General features: G+C 32.5%; 1 protein-coding gene across 1 annotated transcript in view; it reads right to left on the reverse strand.

Annotated features, from left to right (window-relative positions):
- Positions 1-18,118, reverse strand: part of LOC140437473 (insulin receptor-like) — a 468,993-nt gene that overhangs the window by 92,688 nt on the left and 358,187 nt on the right. The window contains exon 3 of the mRNA XM_072527022.1: positions 13,392-13,545. Within this exon, the coding sequence (XP_072383123.1) occupies positions 13,392-13,545 (154 nt within the window). The remainder of the gene's footprint in view (positions 1-13,391; positions 13,546-18,118) is intronic.

Genomic DNA, 18,118 nt, shown 5'->3' on the forward strand with positions numbered 1-18,118 from the left:
TCAAAGAAAAAGAAAAGGCAGTCCATCTGCCCCTGTTCTAAGCGACATAAAATTTGACGGGATAAATCATACAGTAAGCGTAAAAAGCGACTTCATAAAAATGAATGTTTCGACCAATTTCATACATCTAATAAATAGTTGTTTTATATTTTATCTTATTTTTACTTATTTTAGACATTTGTGCTAATACTAAACCTTTTTTCAAGCAGTTAAGTATTTCACTTTTAGAAAATACATAATACCTTACATGCCAACGTTCCCAAAATGGGAACAACATGGTGAAAACAAAATACAGCAGCAATATTTTTTTAACTTCAAAATCTATTAAAATATGTCAAAATCAAAAGACCTTTTACACATTTTCTTGTTATCCCAAATATTCCATAAAGGTTAAAAGTGCTATAAGAAATTATAACAATTTGGAGTTGCACGGACTTGGAGGTTACTCCAGGCATTGCCCTTCATAACGCAGTGCTGGTTTTAAAAATTCACTAACTAATGCTCAAAATCATTCATTTTGTCTTTACAGCTCAAAACCAAGTCTGTTCTGCTCCTCGAAAAAATATTCAACTTTACTCATGTTTTTAACTATAAATAGCGGTTTCTGAAGCGAAGCTTCCATACAGGCGTTATATTACATTTTTTCTCTCTATAGTCGCCAACTAGCGCCACAAGATGGCGTCGTCACGGATAGTGTCATAGAATAGCGGTTCTTGACATCGATTCACATCATATATACTCAGTGACATTAGAAGTGTTACACCCAGAAGGAATAATTTCTTGAACTTAATTTTGTGGCAACATAATGACTATATTTAAAACATGCTATGATAACAATACCAATGTTTTACCTTTTCTACTTTTTGTAAAAATAAAGTTTTATCTTTAAATTTTTTTGTGAAGAGACCGATTTGTAAAAACCGGTTCGTATAGAAATTTTTAATTATTATTCCTCAGACTAATTGTATTCAGTGTAAAAAAATGCCTCGAGTTCGAAGACACCAAAATTACCACCATGTTAGCGATTTTGACAGGGGTAGAATTATTGCGTATATAGATATGGGTTTGTCATATCGTAAAGTTGACTGTCGTGTTAATTGTACGGCAATGACGGTTGTGCGTGTCTGCTTTGTGTGGACAAACGAAGGTAGAGGAACACGAAGAAGACCAACTAGTCAACCGAGGCGTACCACAGAGCGTTAAGATAGGCGCTTTAGATTACTGGCTCTGCGATACCGTTTTGCTACTACGCGTCAAATGGCTGACCAATGGTTTGGAGTAGTAGGTAGACCTGTTAGTATGCGTACATTATACCGTCGCATTCGAGCCTTTGGACTGGTTTCATTCCGCCCACGACTAGTGCTTCCTTTGACTGTGGACCACTGTCATCAACGTTTGAATTGGTGCAGAGAACGGCAGCATTGGGTGACAGAATGGCGTAATATAGCATTCAGTGATGAATCACGATTCTGTTTAGGAATGATAATGGTTAGCATGGTAAGACGCCGCCGTTGAGAACGGCAAGATACCGGGTTTGCTGTTAAGAGGCATGTACACAGAACAGTTGGAGTAATGGTTTGGGGGCCTATTGCCTATGGTAGCCGATCACCACTTGTATTTATTCGAGGCAATATGACAGCTACGCGTTATGATGATGACATCTTACAAACCAGTTTACTGCCTTATCTCGACGGCCGTCAAGACAACGCGCGTCCCCATATTGCTCGTCAAACTATAGACTTTCTCCAAGAAGCTGGCGTTATTGTTTTGTCGTAGCCGCCCCGTGCTTCGAATATAAATCCTATCGAACATGTATGGGATATGATGGGAAGGAGACTGTCCACTTTGCACCTTCCTCTACAGATTCTGGCAAAGTTAATACATGAAGTTCAAGTTGTTTGGAACGATGTGCCACAAGCAGACATCGATCATCTCATTTTGTCAATGCTTAGACGTATACAGGAGTGTATTCAGCTGCGTTGTCGCCAAACACATTATTACTATTTTTTTGATTACTTGTTAAAAAAAATTCTTGACAACGTTATCGTTTCATTCTTGATGTAAATCTACCATGTTGCCAAAAAATTAAGTTCAAGAAATTATTCCTTCTGGGTGTAACACTTCTAATGTCACTGAGTAGATTTACTTTAAGCACGTTTAAATTAAAGACATTAAATGAGAAGTAAAAAATTAAAAGAATATCTGTCACTAAAAGATTCAATTCGTAACGATTGTCAAAATTAATTAAAACTCATAAATGTCATCCGATTAATAAAAACATTGAATCATCTGTTTAAATTTTTACAATAATTCTCGTTTTGAAATAATTACATTTACTAATAAAATAAATGTTATGAAATTCCGTTAAATACAAATCTGGAAGCAGTAGCAGTTTCGGTAATACATCATTTTAAAATCAACATATGCAACGTATATTTACCACATCCTGACGAAACTACTCTATTAGAACTTCAAAATGTAATTAAACAAATTCCATCTCCAAAATTAATTTTGGGTGACACAAACTGTCACAACATCGCATGGGGATCACAAAGAACAGATAAAAATGGACGAATATTATTAGAAGCAATTAATAACATAAAACTAGTTTTATTAAACACAGGAGCACCTACTAGATTCAATGCACATAATGGCACTTTTTCCTCCATAGACTTATCTATCAGTGATTCAACTTTAGCTCCATTTTTACAGTGGAAAACATTGGACCACCTATACGACAGTGATCATTTTCCGATAATAATTACTCATGACAAAGATGAAAAAACCTGTACAACACCATATGAAACTTGGAAATTAAAGTCAGCCGATTGGGAAAAATACTCGAACTTAGTAAGCATACGTATACCAAATCTCGTTATATCAGATAATATAGACACTACTCTATCATCTTTCAATGGTATAATTTTAGACGCAGCCAGAGATTCTATAGGAAAAACCAAAAATATCACAAAAGCTCCTCTTCCTTGGTGGAACACTGAAATCGCATCCGCTTTAAAGCAAACAAAACATGCTTTTAATATATACAAAAAGTTTAACACACCTAATAACTTAAACAATTTTAGATCTTTAAGGGCCAGATCTAGATTTTTAATAAAACAAGCAAAAAAAGAGAGCTGGACCAATTACGTGTCGTCAATTGACTCGTCTACGCCCATAAGGGATATATGGCAAAAAATAAGGAAAATAAAAGGTTCAAAAACATTTAACCATATTGACACAATCACTACAAATGATCTAACAACTTCAGACAAACACGAAATCTCAGAAATTTTAGTAGAACACTATCAGTTGTATTCAAGCAATCAGCAGTACCACCCAAATTTCTTAGAACACAAAGAAAGAACAGAAGCATCAAAAATTAATATAGAAGATACTGCTGATCCACTAAACACTTCCATAACACTTGATGAATTAAATGAAAGTCTTAATAACCTCAAAAATACCTCACCTGGACCTGATGACATACCACCAGTTTTCATAGAAAAACTACCTATAAGCGCGAAGGTTACTCTAGTAGAGATCTACAACAAAATTTATTCGACCCATAAATTTCCATCTCTCTGGCGCGAAGCAATTATAATACCATTTTTAAAAGACAATAAACCAAAAAACTTATCTTCTTCGTATCGACCAATATCTCTTACCTGTAGCATCTGTAAAATAATGGAAAAAATTCTAAGCAAAAGATTAAAATGGTACTTAGAAAAGAAAAATCTCCTTACATCCATCCAAAGTGGGTATCGATCAGAACGGTCTACAATAGATAACATTATAGCATTAGAATCTGAAATACACAAAGCTTTTATACATAAACAAAAATTAATAGCAATTTTTTTTGACATCACAAAAGCATTTGACACCACGTGGACATATCACATCTTAAAAACAATGAAGAGCTGGAAAATAGATGGTAAATTCCTAGCCTTCGCCAAAAACTTCCTGGAGAACAGAAGTATAAAAGTTAAAACAAACGGTGTCATGTCAACTAAGAAATCACTGGAAAATGGTATCCCTCAAGGATCTGTATTAAGCCCCCTGCTATTCTTAATAGCAATCAACAACGTATCTAACCATTTTATGCTTCCAGTAAAAGCAAACCTTTACGCCGATGATCTTGTAATATATATGAGAAGTAAAAACCTAAAATCAGCTGCATCAATATTACAAAATACACTAAATAAATTAGAAGGGTGGTCTTTAGATATAGGCTTGAGATTTTCAACCGAAAAAACTAAAGTAATAATATTTGACAAAAGAAAAACACAACACCACTTAAATTTAAAACTTAACGGAAATACTCTTATAACAATTAACGAAATCAAATTTTTGGGAATGACATTCGACTCTCAACTAAAATGGACATCGCACATAAATGAACTAATTAAATCATGCCAACAGAGAATAAATCTTCTAAAAGTTCTTTCCAATCACAAATGGGGCGCAGACACAACTATTCTTCTGCGATTATATCAAGCTCTAATTAGAAGCAAACTAGATTATGGATGTATATGCTACGAAACTGCTACTAAAACTCAAATGAACAAACTGGACATCATCCAATCCACAGCATTACGCATAGTTTTCGGAGCTTTCAGAACCACGCCAATTAGCAGCCTTCAAGTCCTAGCAGGAGAACCGCCATTAACTCTCAGAAGACAATATTTTTCAATGTGTTGTGCTACTAAATATCTCAGTGCAAAGGAAAACCCGTTTATAACAAGCCTAATAAGGAGCAACCCTCCAAATCTGTACTCAAATTATTGCCCTAGAAACTTACCTTTCAATGAACGAATAAATCGATTTGAATTCGATATACATCAATTGAGAGCCACTTCTACAAACAGATGCCAGTCTCCTCCCTGGAAAGTTCAAATACCAAAAGTAGATTTTACCTTACTTAACTATCCCAAACATTCACACAATCCTTCTGAAATACAACAACAATTCCGGTCTACCATTTTCAAATACCCTGATTTCAAACTAATTTTTACTGATGCCTCTAAAAGCAGTAATGGTGTAGCTGCTGCAGCTATTTTTGAAGACAACACCTCTGTCAGCCGTCTAGCCAAGGAGTGTAGCATATATACTGGAGAACTGCAGGCAATCTTCAACGCACTGAACCAATGTACCAGCATTGATACAAACTTTCTTATTATATCAGATTCTCTAAGTGCCTTAAATGGTGTCAAGCAGATGTATCCTACTCATGCCAATTTAGCATTAATAAAAGACATGCTATACAATGCCCAAACATGTGGTAAAAACATAACATTTTTATGGGTACCATCCCATGTTGGGATAAAGGGTAATGAAGCAGCTGATAAAGCAGCAACAGAAACTATCAATAACATGACAATTCCTATTATGCAAAACATACCAATTTCAGACCAAAAAACATTAATAAAAACTTACATGAACAAAATCTGGCAAGTAAAATGGAACCAAACAGAAGCAAAATTAAAAAGTATTAAACCAGATGTTACTTCTGCTTTACTACCGCTCCCAGCTAAAAGACATGACCAAGTAGTTATTAACAGACTGCGGCTAGGTCATACAAAATTTACACATGGATACATCATCTCCAAGGACCCTCAGCCGATTTGCCACATCTGTCAAATACCATTTTCAGTGCAACATATAATGATAGACTGTCCAGTGTACTCAACAGCAAGATCGACAGCAAAACTAAAACACAATTTGAAAGAAACTCTAAAAGAAGACATCAGCAATACAATAAATTTTATCAAAAATTGTAAACTGTATAACAAACTGTAACATAACATAAAATGTTTGTATTTTACAAAACTGTTATGTAAATTTTAATAATATACTAAATGTAACTTTTCTAAAATAAAGATATACCACCCGCTAATAACCCTAGGGGTTGATGCGGTACAAAAAAAAAAAAAAAAAAAAAAAAAAAAAAAAAAAAATGTTATTTTATTTATATTTTATTATAAATATTTGGTCTGAATTTTATAGGTTTGTCAGAAGTAAACAATGTATGCTTTGTTAATACGTTAACAAGTGGCTTTAAGAGCAAACATTATTTTATTGAATTTGTTTAAAATATAAAAAATAAATAAATAATAAAATTACTTTATTTAATTTTTAATATATTATTTAAATTTTAAAAATACAGAATAAAAAAGGGTGAAGCTTCGCGCTAGTCTAGAGTACCGAATAATGTTCCACTTGTTTAAAAATTAAAAATTATATCCTCATGAAATATAGGCCTGTATCTATTGAAAGACGCCAATTTTAATGGACTACCTAAGTCTGACGTCAAAATGGGCCGAGATTTTAAAAACTTTTCTAAACATTTCTAATTTATGTGTAGTTGTCCCATAAGAAGTTGGAAATATGGGTTTTTTAACTGTTTGAAGAATAAATAAAGACTTTTGGTTATCAACGTTCATTCTGTGCGATTGTTATTATTTGTTGTTTGTGAATTTATGAGGTGAGAATATCAATGTATTAAGATATTTACTCTCAATGTTCATGTTTTAATTATGTTATTGATTGAATAAAACTTTACTTATTTTTTTAAGACATTTCAAGGTATTTTTTTTGTTGTTTTTATCAAGGTTATTTCAAAATAAATCAACGAACAAATCATTGAATTTATTTACGAAGTTAAAAAATATTTAAATTCATGTTTTATTTTTTTTTTCGTTGCCAGCAATTTTATCCTGTGAAAGACTAAAGAAATTCGTTTTCTCGTAGTTTAAGTTGTAATTTAACATTCTGTGGAAACCTTTCTATCAAATTGCCATAAGAGTGGCAAATAAAACATTTAAAAAATGTTTTTTGAATTTTTACTTTGATATTCTTAACTCACGACTAACAAATTCACGAACAACAAATTACCTCAGACAATTAAAAAAATTAATATTTCCAACTTCTCATGGGACAAATACACACAAATTAGAAATGTTTGGAAAGGTTTTTAAAAACCCTGCACATTGTGACGCCCATTGAGCTTAGATAGTCCATTCTGAATTGTTATAAACACAGCAGCTGTGATTTTTTAAACAAATTAAGCTAACTTTACTTCTATTTGTCGTAGAAAACTAACTTTTTTTAATTCGTTGTCTTGACTTCAGCTATAAGAATAATAAAATAAAAATGTGTGTACTGTATAGGTAGGCTTACCATAATTATGAAACTCTTAACCGGGACAGTAAATGGTGGATAGGGTAAAGGATAAAAAAAAACGATTAAGCTGCTGCCAAAAATTTTTATTAATAAAATACCTATTTTTTGTACCATTCATACTTCTCGCTTGTATGTATTTTTTTTAATAAAATGTTATTTTTTTTTATTTTTTCGTAAAAATCGTTACATGTCATATTAAAGCTTAATTTACAGTATAGTAATGCTTGTACGGTAGACTCCAACATACGGCTTCTATCGTCCGACCAAATATGTTTCATCATCGAGAAGACACGCTCTAAAGGAGCGGAGGTGCCTGGTAAGCACAAAATATATTGCACCATTTTTACCAGGTTGGGTGTATCGATGTGTTGTCCATGAAAATGTTTTAAATAGTAGAACCCATTTGTCAACATAATCAATTTGTATCGTCGTGGAATTCCATTCATCATTCTTTGATGCTATAAAAACTTTCGTAAGTGACAGCTCGTCAAAAAGGTTGTCAGTATTAATATTTTGTCGATCATCCGAACCGTGGATTTTGTTTATAATACCAGCAGATCCTTCGATTTCGTCCCATTTCAATACGTGATTCAGTCCAATCCATTGAAAATGTCGGCTCCTCCGAAACTGTCTTCCCACAATTCAATGTATGAAATGCATCGTCGGTGAAAATCAGTTACTTCTGTTTGAAATTTATCAATATCCTGGCTACTACCAAGATTCTTTAATAAATAATATTAATAATAATTAATAATAATTGTTTCGCTCTTTGTGGTAAAAAATTGCTGTCCATGCGTTCTTGAAGATTAGATTTCAATCTTCTTAATTCCAAAATAATGTCAGTCGCACTTGCTTCACTTTTTTCCATGAGTAGTACAGTCTTGTTAAAATTGTTTAATTGTCCCTGCACAAACCAAAAATATAACTCACCCGTTTCACTTTCAAAAAAATCTCGCATTGCACGTGGACAGTTATCTTGGGAAAGGAAATATGCTTTTAGTCCTTCGAATATATTTAGAATTTTCTCAATTGTCGGCAAAAGAGAGAGAAATCTGGTACTTCCATGTTGGATTAGGTTTTTATATTCCACATCTACATCTACACATTCACAGAATTCCTTCAAATGAGTTACTCGAACTGTGTAGATATGAAAAGGTTTATATATTTTGACAACTAGTTCAATTTCGATCGGTAAACCATCCACAGCATTTTGAAGTGCATTGTGTACAATATGTGCGCCACATCCAATTCCTACAATATGTACAACGAGTTCTTGTTTAAGTCTTCAGTAAACATTATTTTGTCATCTTCTATGCACACCTCCAAAATTTGTATTACAATTGTCGCCACAAAATGCAGCTACTTTTTTTGTAATGTCATGACGATGTAATGTTGAAATTATATTTTGAGTCAATATTTCCGATGTCTCACCCTGAACGGACTCAAAATTCAATAGTTTCACATGTACACCTTCTAATGGTAAAAAGTATTTAACAATAATCGTTGCCAGTTTGATGTGCTTTTTATTTGAGGTGTCGTTAGTAACACTTACGAAAAAAGCCTTCTATAAGTCGGTGTGTAACTCTGACAAAGACAAAGGTGCCAACACATTTAAAATGATCGCTTCACATTTGGTTCTCGCAACCCCAAATTTTGATTCAAAAAATTTTGAAATCAATTTCAACGTACAATCAGATGTTTTGAAGCTTATATCATGCATTGCCGTGTGATAAGCAAATGTGGCCTCCTTAGCTGCAATAACTAAATCGTTTTGAATGGGATCATCATTTAAAAAAAAAATTGATAGAAGAAGTACTTGCAATCGCAGTTACACCAGTCTTTTGTTTTGAACACTTTAAGTGATCTTTAATATCTGCTCGCCCACCGTGTGCAATTGAAAACTCTGAAAAACATTGCTGGCATTTCACCCTGCTATTGTCAGTACAAAGTTTTTTATAAAAGGATAATTTTTTCAAGTTCGCTTGTGAATTTGCAATTTCTTTTCGGCATTTTAAATCAAACACAGCAGTTAAATTAAACACAAAGTGTTTTCGTATTTTAACAAAAAAACGAAATGTAATCGCACTGCAAATGATTAGAGTAAACTGAGATCTGTTTTTTTTTTTTAATTCATCAATTCTTGATTTTTTTAATGATTATATTCGTTCACGTCTCACTGAAATAATTTGTTTAAGAAATGTGATAAGGTGAATTGCTGAATTGGTCATTCTGATGATTTCGAGAACTAAGCACGTCTTCTGTGAGAACCCTATTAAAATATCTTATCAATCAGATGTGCAGTCATCATTATTAGAATTGTTTATATAATACGAAGGTGAATAATCTTATTTATTATCAGTAAATATGAATTCAGGAGGAAAAAAATCATTCGTGTGAAATCACTTAACAAAAATTCAAAATTACGACAGTTTTGTCAAACCGGGACAAAATGACAAACCGGCCGGGAATCCGGGACCGATGTCTAAAACCGGGACAATCCCGGTTAAACCGGGACGTATGGTAAGCCTGTATAAGTAGCTCTGTAGCTTAATTAGTTTATAACGCAAAAATCGTCCCTACTTCAAAAAAATCAATAAGAGGTTAAATGACTTTTTGGAAATTATTTTTATTCCTACATAAAAATATAATTGACCAACAAGATAATCCGTTTGAAATTAGATCGCTATTTTCCTGTAAACTTTATGAAAATTTAAGAATTTCTATATACGATTAAACGTATCTCGAAGACGAATTGATCGATCGTACCTTAGGAAGTCTCATTAGATTTAAAGGATTAAAAGAACTATAAGATAATGCTTTTTGCACAAAAAAGAATATTTACAAAAGTTATTTCAAAAATTAAAAATGGAAAATTTCACACTTTTTAGGTCAAATTTAATGTAGCATAGTTCAAATTAAAGCTTTTTTTATGTACTTTCATTCAATATCCTACTCATTTTACCCTAAACTATTGATTTCACGAAATAAAAATAAAAATAATCAAAAAACACCGTTCTTTGCACCCAAGTGCCAGTTGGAGGTTACTCTAGGCATTGTCCTTTATAACGGTATTCTGTTTTCAAAAATTCACTAATTAATGCACGTTTTTTCTCTCTACAGCTTGGACTATTGATATAAATTCAACACCCAAGAACTACCAGACAGCCAGAATATTACAAATAGAACATTAGATCAGATCTACTACCAGAACTTTTGCATTACAGAAACGAGTGCTTTTCTTTTCGTCCTACGCTATATCATCCAATAGAATATTACCTTTAAAACAATGTTAATCCCCAAAAACAAAATAGCAATTCACAATTTTTTTAAGGAAAACTAATCTGGTAAAAGCCGCTTTATTGTGCGCATTAATTTCTATCCTACGGGGACATTTTTAGTGCTCATAAAGAAAGTCAATGTATTGCTGCATTTTCGAGTAGAAAGTATAGAATTGTAACATTGTATTCAAACGAAATCGCGTGTAGGTAACTTTACGAGTAACCCAGAAAAACATGCACAAATGAATTTTATATCCACATTTTAGGATTTATAATCAGTTAAAGTTAGTTAAAAAGTATTAGTTATTATATATAATAAACATAAACATGTAATCTACCGAAGTTTACTTAAAGAAATCTCATTAAGTATGAGGTTTTAAATCCAAAAACGTTCCACCATAAGTTATAATCAAAACGTATAAAGTGTAGAGTTATAAAAATAAATGAATGATACAGTTGATACGGATTCTTCTTCTTCTTGATGTGCCTATCCGTTACGAATGTTGGCGATCATCATGACAATCTTATATCATCTTATCTGCAGCAGCGCGGAAGAGCTGCACAGATGTTGTATTGAACCAGATTCTGAGGTTGTTTAACAAACAAATGTTCTTCTTCTTCCTGGACCTCGTTTTCCAATTATTTTAAAGTGGAGATTGAAACGTCTATAAACGTACTTTAACCTTTAATTGTGGCTTATTACCATTTAAATAGTAATTACTTTAACATGCCACAAGAAAATAGCTTCAGAACAATGCTAAATACATGTCCCGAATACGGTTCGAATTGCTTTTGCGCATGTTTCATCTAGCAAACTGTAACGATTATTTTGCCTACCACATAGGGTATTACTATAAGGGGTTGAAAATTGGGGACAGAAATTACTGGAGTGGAGATAGGGTAAGCAAAACAAACCAGAACTTTTGCGAACGGCTACTCAGGGCTTGTTAGAGAGCTGGGTCATGGATAAGTGAATGAAACAATGGGGTTGGATTGGGGCAACTACAAAAAGTAAAGCAAAAGGGGTACTTACATAAATCTCCTGGACAAACACAATACAAGAAGGTTATTAAGCTATTTGCAATGAACGCCGCTTAGAACAATCTTCCTGCTGGATGAAAGAGAGGCTCTTCCTTCCTGAATTTCACTAAATGTTATTTTTTTTCTTTAAAAAATCTGGGGTTGGAACTGCATTTAGATTCAATGCCACGCAAAAAACTGCATCTCATACTGCGAAATAGCCTGGAATGGCTTTGGATAGGCAAAATGAGGATGGAAGCTGTTCACTAGGACGCAAACTTTCGACTTCTTAAAAACTGGAACACAACTGTAACGCAACTAGACACAATGGAACCGTGTGGTTATCCTTCAAATTTGTTGGAAACGCCGTTTTACAAATTTCTTAGATGAGAGACGGCTCGAGACAAAACAGTGCCGGTTCCTTCAAACTAAACACGCCGCGTCTGCTCTCAATAAAATCTCTCCCAAACCTGAATTTGACTTTCCTCAGTTTATCTACCGATTTCCACCATTTCCTCTTACCCCCCTACAAGTCGAAGGGACTAGCTAATGGGAATTCTTTTTAAACACGCGTTCACAGAGTATCGTATCTGATCTTGATCACTCCTAGCTTTTAAAATTGCTGAACTAATATATACAAATATAAACCAAATATAACCATATCTTTACTTCGAAGTTGAATTCTTTCTTGTGAAATGTGGAATATAAACAGACACACACCAAATTTTATACATGGCCCAGAGGCATACCAAAAAATTTTATACCTTAAATATTCGATAGTTATAAGGAATATATACATGCTACAAAACAATGACGAGTGTTCTGAAAATGATAGATTTCAAAAAATTCAATGTCTTGTCAATGAAATGAACGCTAATTTTCATCGATGTATGATTGTAGGCTCAACTGTTTGCTGATAAAACGATAATTCAATTTAGTGGCAAGTTATCTTTTCATTATGTATTCAAACGGAAGCTGAGAATTTTTAGCTTCCGAATGAGATAATCGGCATACCGTTATTGCTGTATATTTTGCCTGGCATATCGAGAGATGCTATGACACAGTCAGTGTCGGTTACCTTCGCTCGTTTAGCTCATCTTTACACCGTTATTATATATCAGCCAATGAGATTGTCATTGGCACAGTGTAACGGTTTAGTTTGCCTACCACATTGGGTATCACTTATAGGGGGTTGAAAGTGGGGACTAAACAATTACCTGGCTAGAGATAGGGTAAGCAAATAAACCGAAACGTTTGCGAACGGCCACTCTTGATTTGCTTGAATGGCTGGGTCGTAATTAAGTAAAAAAAGGAGGGACTGAAAGGGGTAACTACAAGAAAAGAAATCAAGAAAATACTTACATAGATTTCCTGGGCAACAAAACGTCAATAAACGTATTTTAACCTTTAATTGTGGCTTATTCCCATTTAAATAGTAATTAATTTAAAATGCCACAAGAAAATAGCTTCAGAACAATATTAAAACACAAGAAGGTTCCTAAACTATTTGAATTTGGACGCCGTTTAAAAGAATCCTCTTGCTGGATAAAAAGAAAGGCTTTGTCCAGGTGGCACCTGGACGAACTGAATTTGTATCAATTTTCCATACAACCCTAGAAGACGAGGCCCGTCTTGAGCACTAAGTGCCTCAGAGACTAACACCGACATAATTGTGTAGGTTCACTTCTCGCCTACTTCATTGTCTCCCCTATAAAGAGACTTTTCTCCCACGCTTTAATTTTTGCTTTTTTAATAGTAAATAAATTTTTTGTTATTCTTTTGAAGTAATTTTGTTGAAGTAGTTTATATGATATTTAATTTGTTCTAAAAAAACGTTTTATAAACATGTAACTAAAGTATTATGAATATAATGTGAGAATATAATGTTAACAGAGACAAAGACATGAAACTTACTTATCGGGTGGACACTTCTTGACACAACGTCCATGATCCTCATAATTTCGGCAAACTTTGCAGTGATTGGGGGAATAATTTTCGGTGCAGCCTAAACATTCCTTGTGGCAGAGGTCGCCTGTATGCTGGCAATCAGTAGCGTTCCAGCAACCACCTGAAATAAATTGAAAAATAATTAATATTTTTATGCATATAAATTATTCGATCTGAAATATAAATATTACCATTTAATTTATATACCTATGAGTTAAAAATCTAATTGCTCTCGAAGTGATTTTGCAACTGTACTAATTGAATATTTCCGTAATATAAATTTGAAAAAAAAATCAGCAGAACAAATTTATAGAAGGCACATTATAAATCATTATCTTTTCATTGTGCAATAATTCTAAGATTGGCTTTTCAATTTTCTGAATTTTGATCATCATATTTCTCAAAAATTATGCAACCTAGTTAAGTATAAAAAAATTAGTTATTCTAGTAGTTAGGTACTTTGAACACGTAAGGTATCATAACTACATTGTGCAAACTGTAACAGTTTAACCGAGTAAAGTGTAAGGTTGTACTTAATTTACAAACGAAGATGGTGGAGTTAAAATTGCATACACTTCAAATCACATCAAATCCCCTTGGCCACTGTTACATGTGCATATTACTATCTCGTATAAATCTCTGAAAAAGTCAACTGAAAGAAAATCACGAAAGACTGACAAACGCGTTCTTACACGAATTTACGTTCGAACGTAAGCTAAATATAAGACGAAAAGTCTTCTTCTTGATGTGCCTATCCGTTACGAATATTGGCGATCACCATGGCAATCTTTATCTTGTCTGCAGCAGCGCGGAAAAGCTGCACAGATGTTGTATTGAACCAGATTCTGAGGTTCTTTAACCAAAATGTTCTTCTTCTTCCTGGACCTTGTTTTCCAAACATTTTTCCTTGCAGGATGTCTTAAAGGAGAGCCATGAAGGACGAAAAGTAGATGGCTTTTATTTTGAACTATGTAATATCTCATCTCATCTCATCTCATCTCATCTCATCTCAATAATCTATGTATATCTCATCAGTCAAGAACATCCATCTTTGGACATAAGGGTTCTCCCGTTTCTTCAATCAATTTTTGGTCTGGGATATCTGCATTAAACTCGATCGAGCATGTTATTTTATGTCATCTAAACAAGTAAATTGTGACCTTTTACTTTTTATTTTGTAATTTCATGCTATTGTTCTGAAGCTATTTTCCTGTGGAATTTTAAAGTAGATACTATTTTATTGGAAATAAGCCACAATTAAAGGTTAAAAAAAGTTTATTGACGTTTCAATTTCCACTTCGGAGATCGTTCAAAAATACAAACATTAATAAATTAAAAAATTTTCTTTGGTGGAAAATTCTTCTAACAATTTAATTTTATCTCACTCATTTATATTGACAATTCTGATGAGTTGCGTTCCTGCGACGAATTTATTGTAAGGCCGGCTCTACACATGGGATCCAACGTTGGTGCCAACGTTGGGTTGAAAAAATATAAACAAAATTAAAAAGTGGTGCAGAAAATATAGTAGCACAAAATTACACAATGATTTAACGCCATTTTGGCTACAGTTTTACTTAAAGCTACTAGATCTGTCAAGATGCCGTACAACTTTTTGTACAACAACTACGAATCCTTTTCTTTCAAATGCCGAAAATTCCGGTTCTTAATTGTTGTAAACAAATTAACTGTGAATTATTAAAAAAAAACTAACTTTGCCCCAAATTATCTTAGAACAACTTTTTTCTTCTAAATTCGTGTAAAAATGGAAGCTTTTCGAATATTTAAAAAGATTTTATCTACGAGCCATACTATAAAAGTTCTTTTAAATGTTTATAAATCAAAAATAACCGTAATTTTACAAAAGGATTTTGGGTTGTAAAATATTATTTTTTTTCAATTTTTTTCATGTATATTGATAGTTTAACTCTTAAGCTTCCATTTGCTATGCGTGGAATTATTGTGTTATCACTCTTTTCTGACTAATATTACTGCAAAAAAAAGATCTCTGGGATAAACAAATAGAATAACTATTAAACTAATTAATGGATCGATCTGAAATTTTGAGGGTTTGTTAAGGACCACAATACCCAACTTTGGGTAGAATAACAAATGCCGAGTTTGATTTTTACAATAGTTATAAACAAATTACGTTTTTGCCTTATTTTGCAGTTTTATTAAAACATATCTGTAGGTTCCTTTTATATAAGCCTACAATAACTAAAAAAATTGTCAGATATCTGGATTAGTCACTGTCCCGAACAGGGTCTCGTTTTTGCTTATTTCCCTGCAGTATATTCCCATTAAAATAGTAATTGTAGACTAAATCACTAATAAAAAGAAAGACGTAATTATTAAAACGTCTCAAACGCGTATTTCAATACATAATATGTTATTTTATTTTCCCTGAAAGCGCTGACAGTCAAAATATGACCTTATATCTCTGTAAGTCTAGACATTATGAAGCAAAATACTACAGATATAGAAAATTAAACTTTTACACGTATTCTTACTATTCATTTAAACTAGAACATCTTGTAACGTTATTTACGTAGTTAAAAAGGAAAATATTTAAATTGTTTAAATATTTTGTACTGTGTATATAGTCTAGGGGCCAGCTAGCCCACCGCGGCCTTTTCAATTCTGGCCAAACAATTTTTATAAACAATTTAATTGTTTATAAGGCTCTAGCTCGTAAACTAAAAAAAAAAAATAAAATAATTTTCAAATAAAAATTTGTTTCTTAAAAAAAATCAAAGAAAATGGCGTTTACTAAACTTTAATCCTATAATTAGAACTCCAGATATTGTAAAATTAGTGCAAAATGGTTGCAAAATAAGTATTTTGCGATCGTAAGTCAGCTTTTACGCACGAAAATAAGCTTTATAAAGTTATTTTAGATTAATTTAAATTCTTTCAAACAAAATTTGTTAAATTCCTTTATCCATATTTGTATTAAAGTTATACCCGTTTGTAGTAATTTTTTTTTTTTTTAAATTTGTATATTAATTTGTTTATAATGGTTTTAAGCAATTTTGAGCAATAAACATTTATACTTGAATTAACAATAATGATAGAAGAACTCAAAAGGAACATTTTGAGCTTGGGATAAGGTTCGTAGGGTTATATTTTTCCGAGATATCGATATTTCAATAGCACGCTCTGAGGCTCAAGATCGGCTCACAACGAAAAGGTACACACGCTTACTACCGCGAACTTTAAACAGCAGACAATTTACCATTCAGTTTTACATTAAAAATAGTTAACTTTTATTTAAAAAAAATATTATTTTCTTAAAAGTATAATACTTTTCCATAGTTTTATTGATGTGACGTCATCATCAAGCGCTAATAAAAAATGCGACAGAGTGGCAGATCGATAATTTTTTGACATTTCTAAATTGTTGAATTTCTGCTTCCCTAATTATTTTACACCAAAAACCATGGGAAACTATTTGTAGACGACTGAAATCTGTATTGAAAACAAATGTTAAAATTGTTCTACGAATTAAACGTATTCCAAAATTTTACAAAAATATTATACATTTTTCAGGCCACCCCTAAAAGTCTGGCCACACGCAGTGCAAGAATGTGTATGACGTGTTGCGTTTGGTCATATTGATGTTTCTGATATTTGACAAGATTTGAAGATTTGACAAGAATTGCCAAAATTTTTATTTTGTGATTTATTGTTTAAAAAAGAATAAAGTTAATTAAAAAAATGTACTCAGTTGAGAAGAAAGTAGCAACAATAAAAATATTTTATTCAGGCAATAGAGCGCAAAGTGTCAGTTCTTTATTTATGGTAGGATATCCCAATAAACCAATTCCAAGTCATTCAACAATTCAAAGGATTTTACAAAATTTTGAAAATACTGGGACCATGATTTCTAATTGTACCTGTAGAAACAACATTGCTGAGGTACCAAGTAATTTAGAAATTCAAAATGAATCAAAATAAATGTATTAACAGTAGTAGTAGAAATTCCTAGAATAAGTTCTCGGACCATTGCAGACCAGTTTAATATTCATAATTCCATGGCCTTAAAAATTTTGAAAAAGAATGAATTCCGTTCATATAAATTACAATGTTATTAAAAACTAAGAGAAGGAGATGTTGAGAGAATTTTGTTATGAAATTTTAGAGACGGCTAATGCAGACAGACAATTTTTAAAAAACATTTTGTTTGGTGATGAATGTACCTTTACATCCTATAATGAACCGAATGTTCAAAATTATAAGATTTGGTCGACAAGAAAGCCTGAGGATATTATTGAAAGCCAAATCCAATATTGTCGAAAAATAAATGTCTGGTTAGAAATATTTAGACACAATATTATTGGACCATTTTTCTATGAAGAAAATATAAATTCAAAACAGATTTTAGACTTGCTACAAGAAGAGATTTTACCGAGACTTGCAGAAAAAGCTCCAGGTGAAGAAGAAATTTGATTTCAAATGAATAGGTGCCCTGCGCACAATAACTGGGAGGTTAAGGAATTCCTTCAAAAGAGCTTTAATAATGGTTTGATTGGACCAAACTGTAACATTATATGGCTTCCGAGATCGCGAGATCTAGCTCCAAATGATTATTTTATCTGGGGGCATCTAAAATCAAAAATCTATTCTGACCAAAAATTTACAAATATTGAAGCATTAAAAATGCGAAATATTGAAAAGTGTGCAAAAATAAC

This window comes from Diabrotica undecimpunctata, chromosome 3, assembly GCF_040954645.1.
Source record: "Diabrotica undecimpunctata isolate CICGRU chromosome 3, icDiaUnde3, whole genome shotgun sequence".
NCBI classification, from domain to species: Eukaryota; Metazoa; Arthropoda; class Insecta; order Coleoptera; family Chrysomelidae; genus Diabrotica; species Diabrotica undecimpunctata.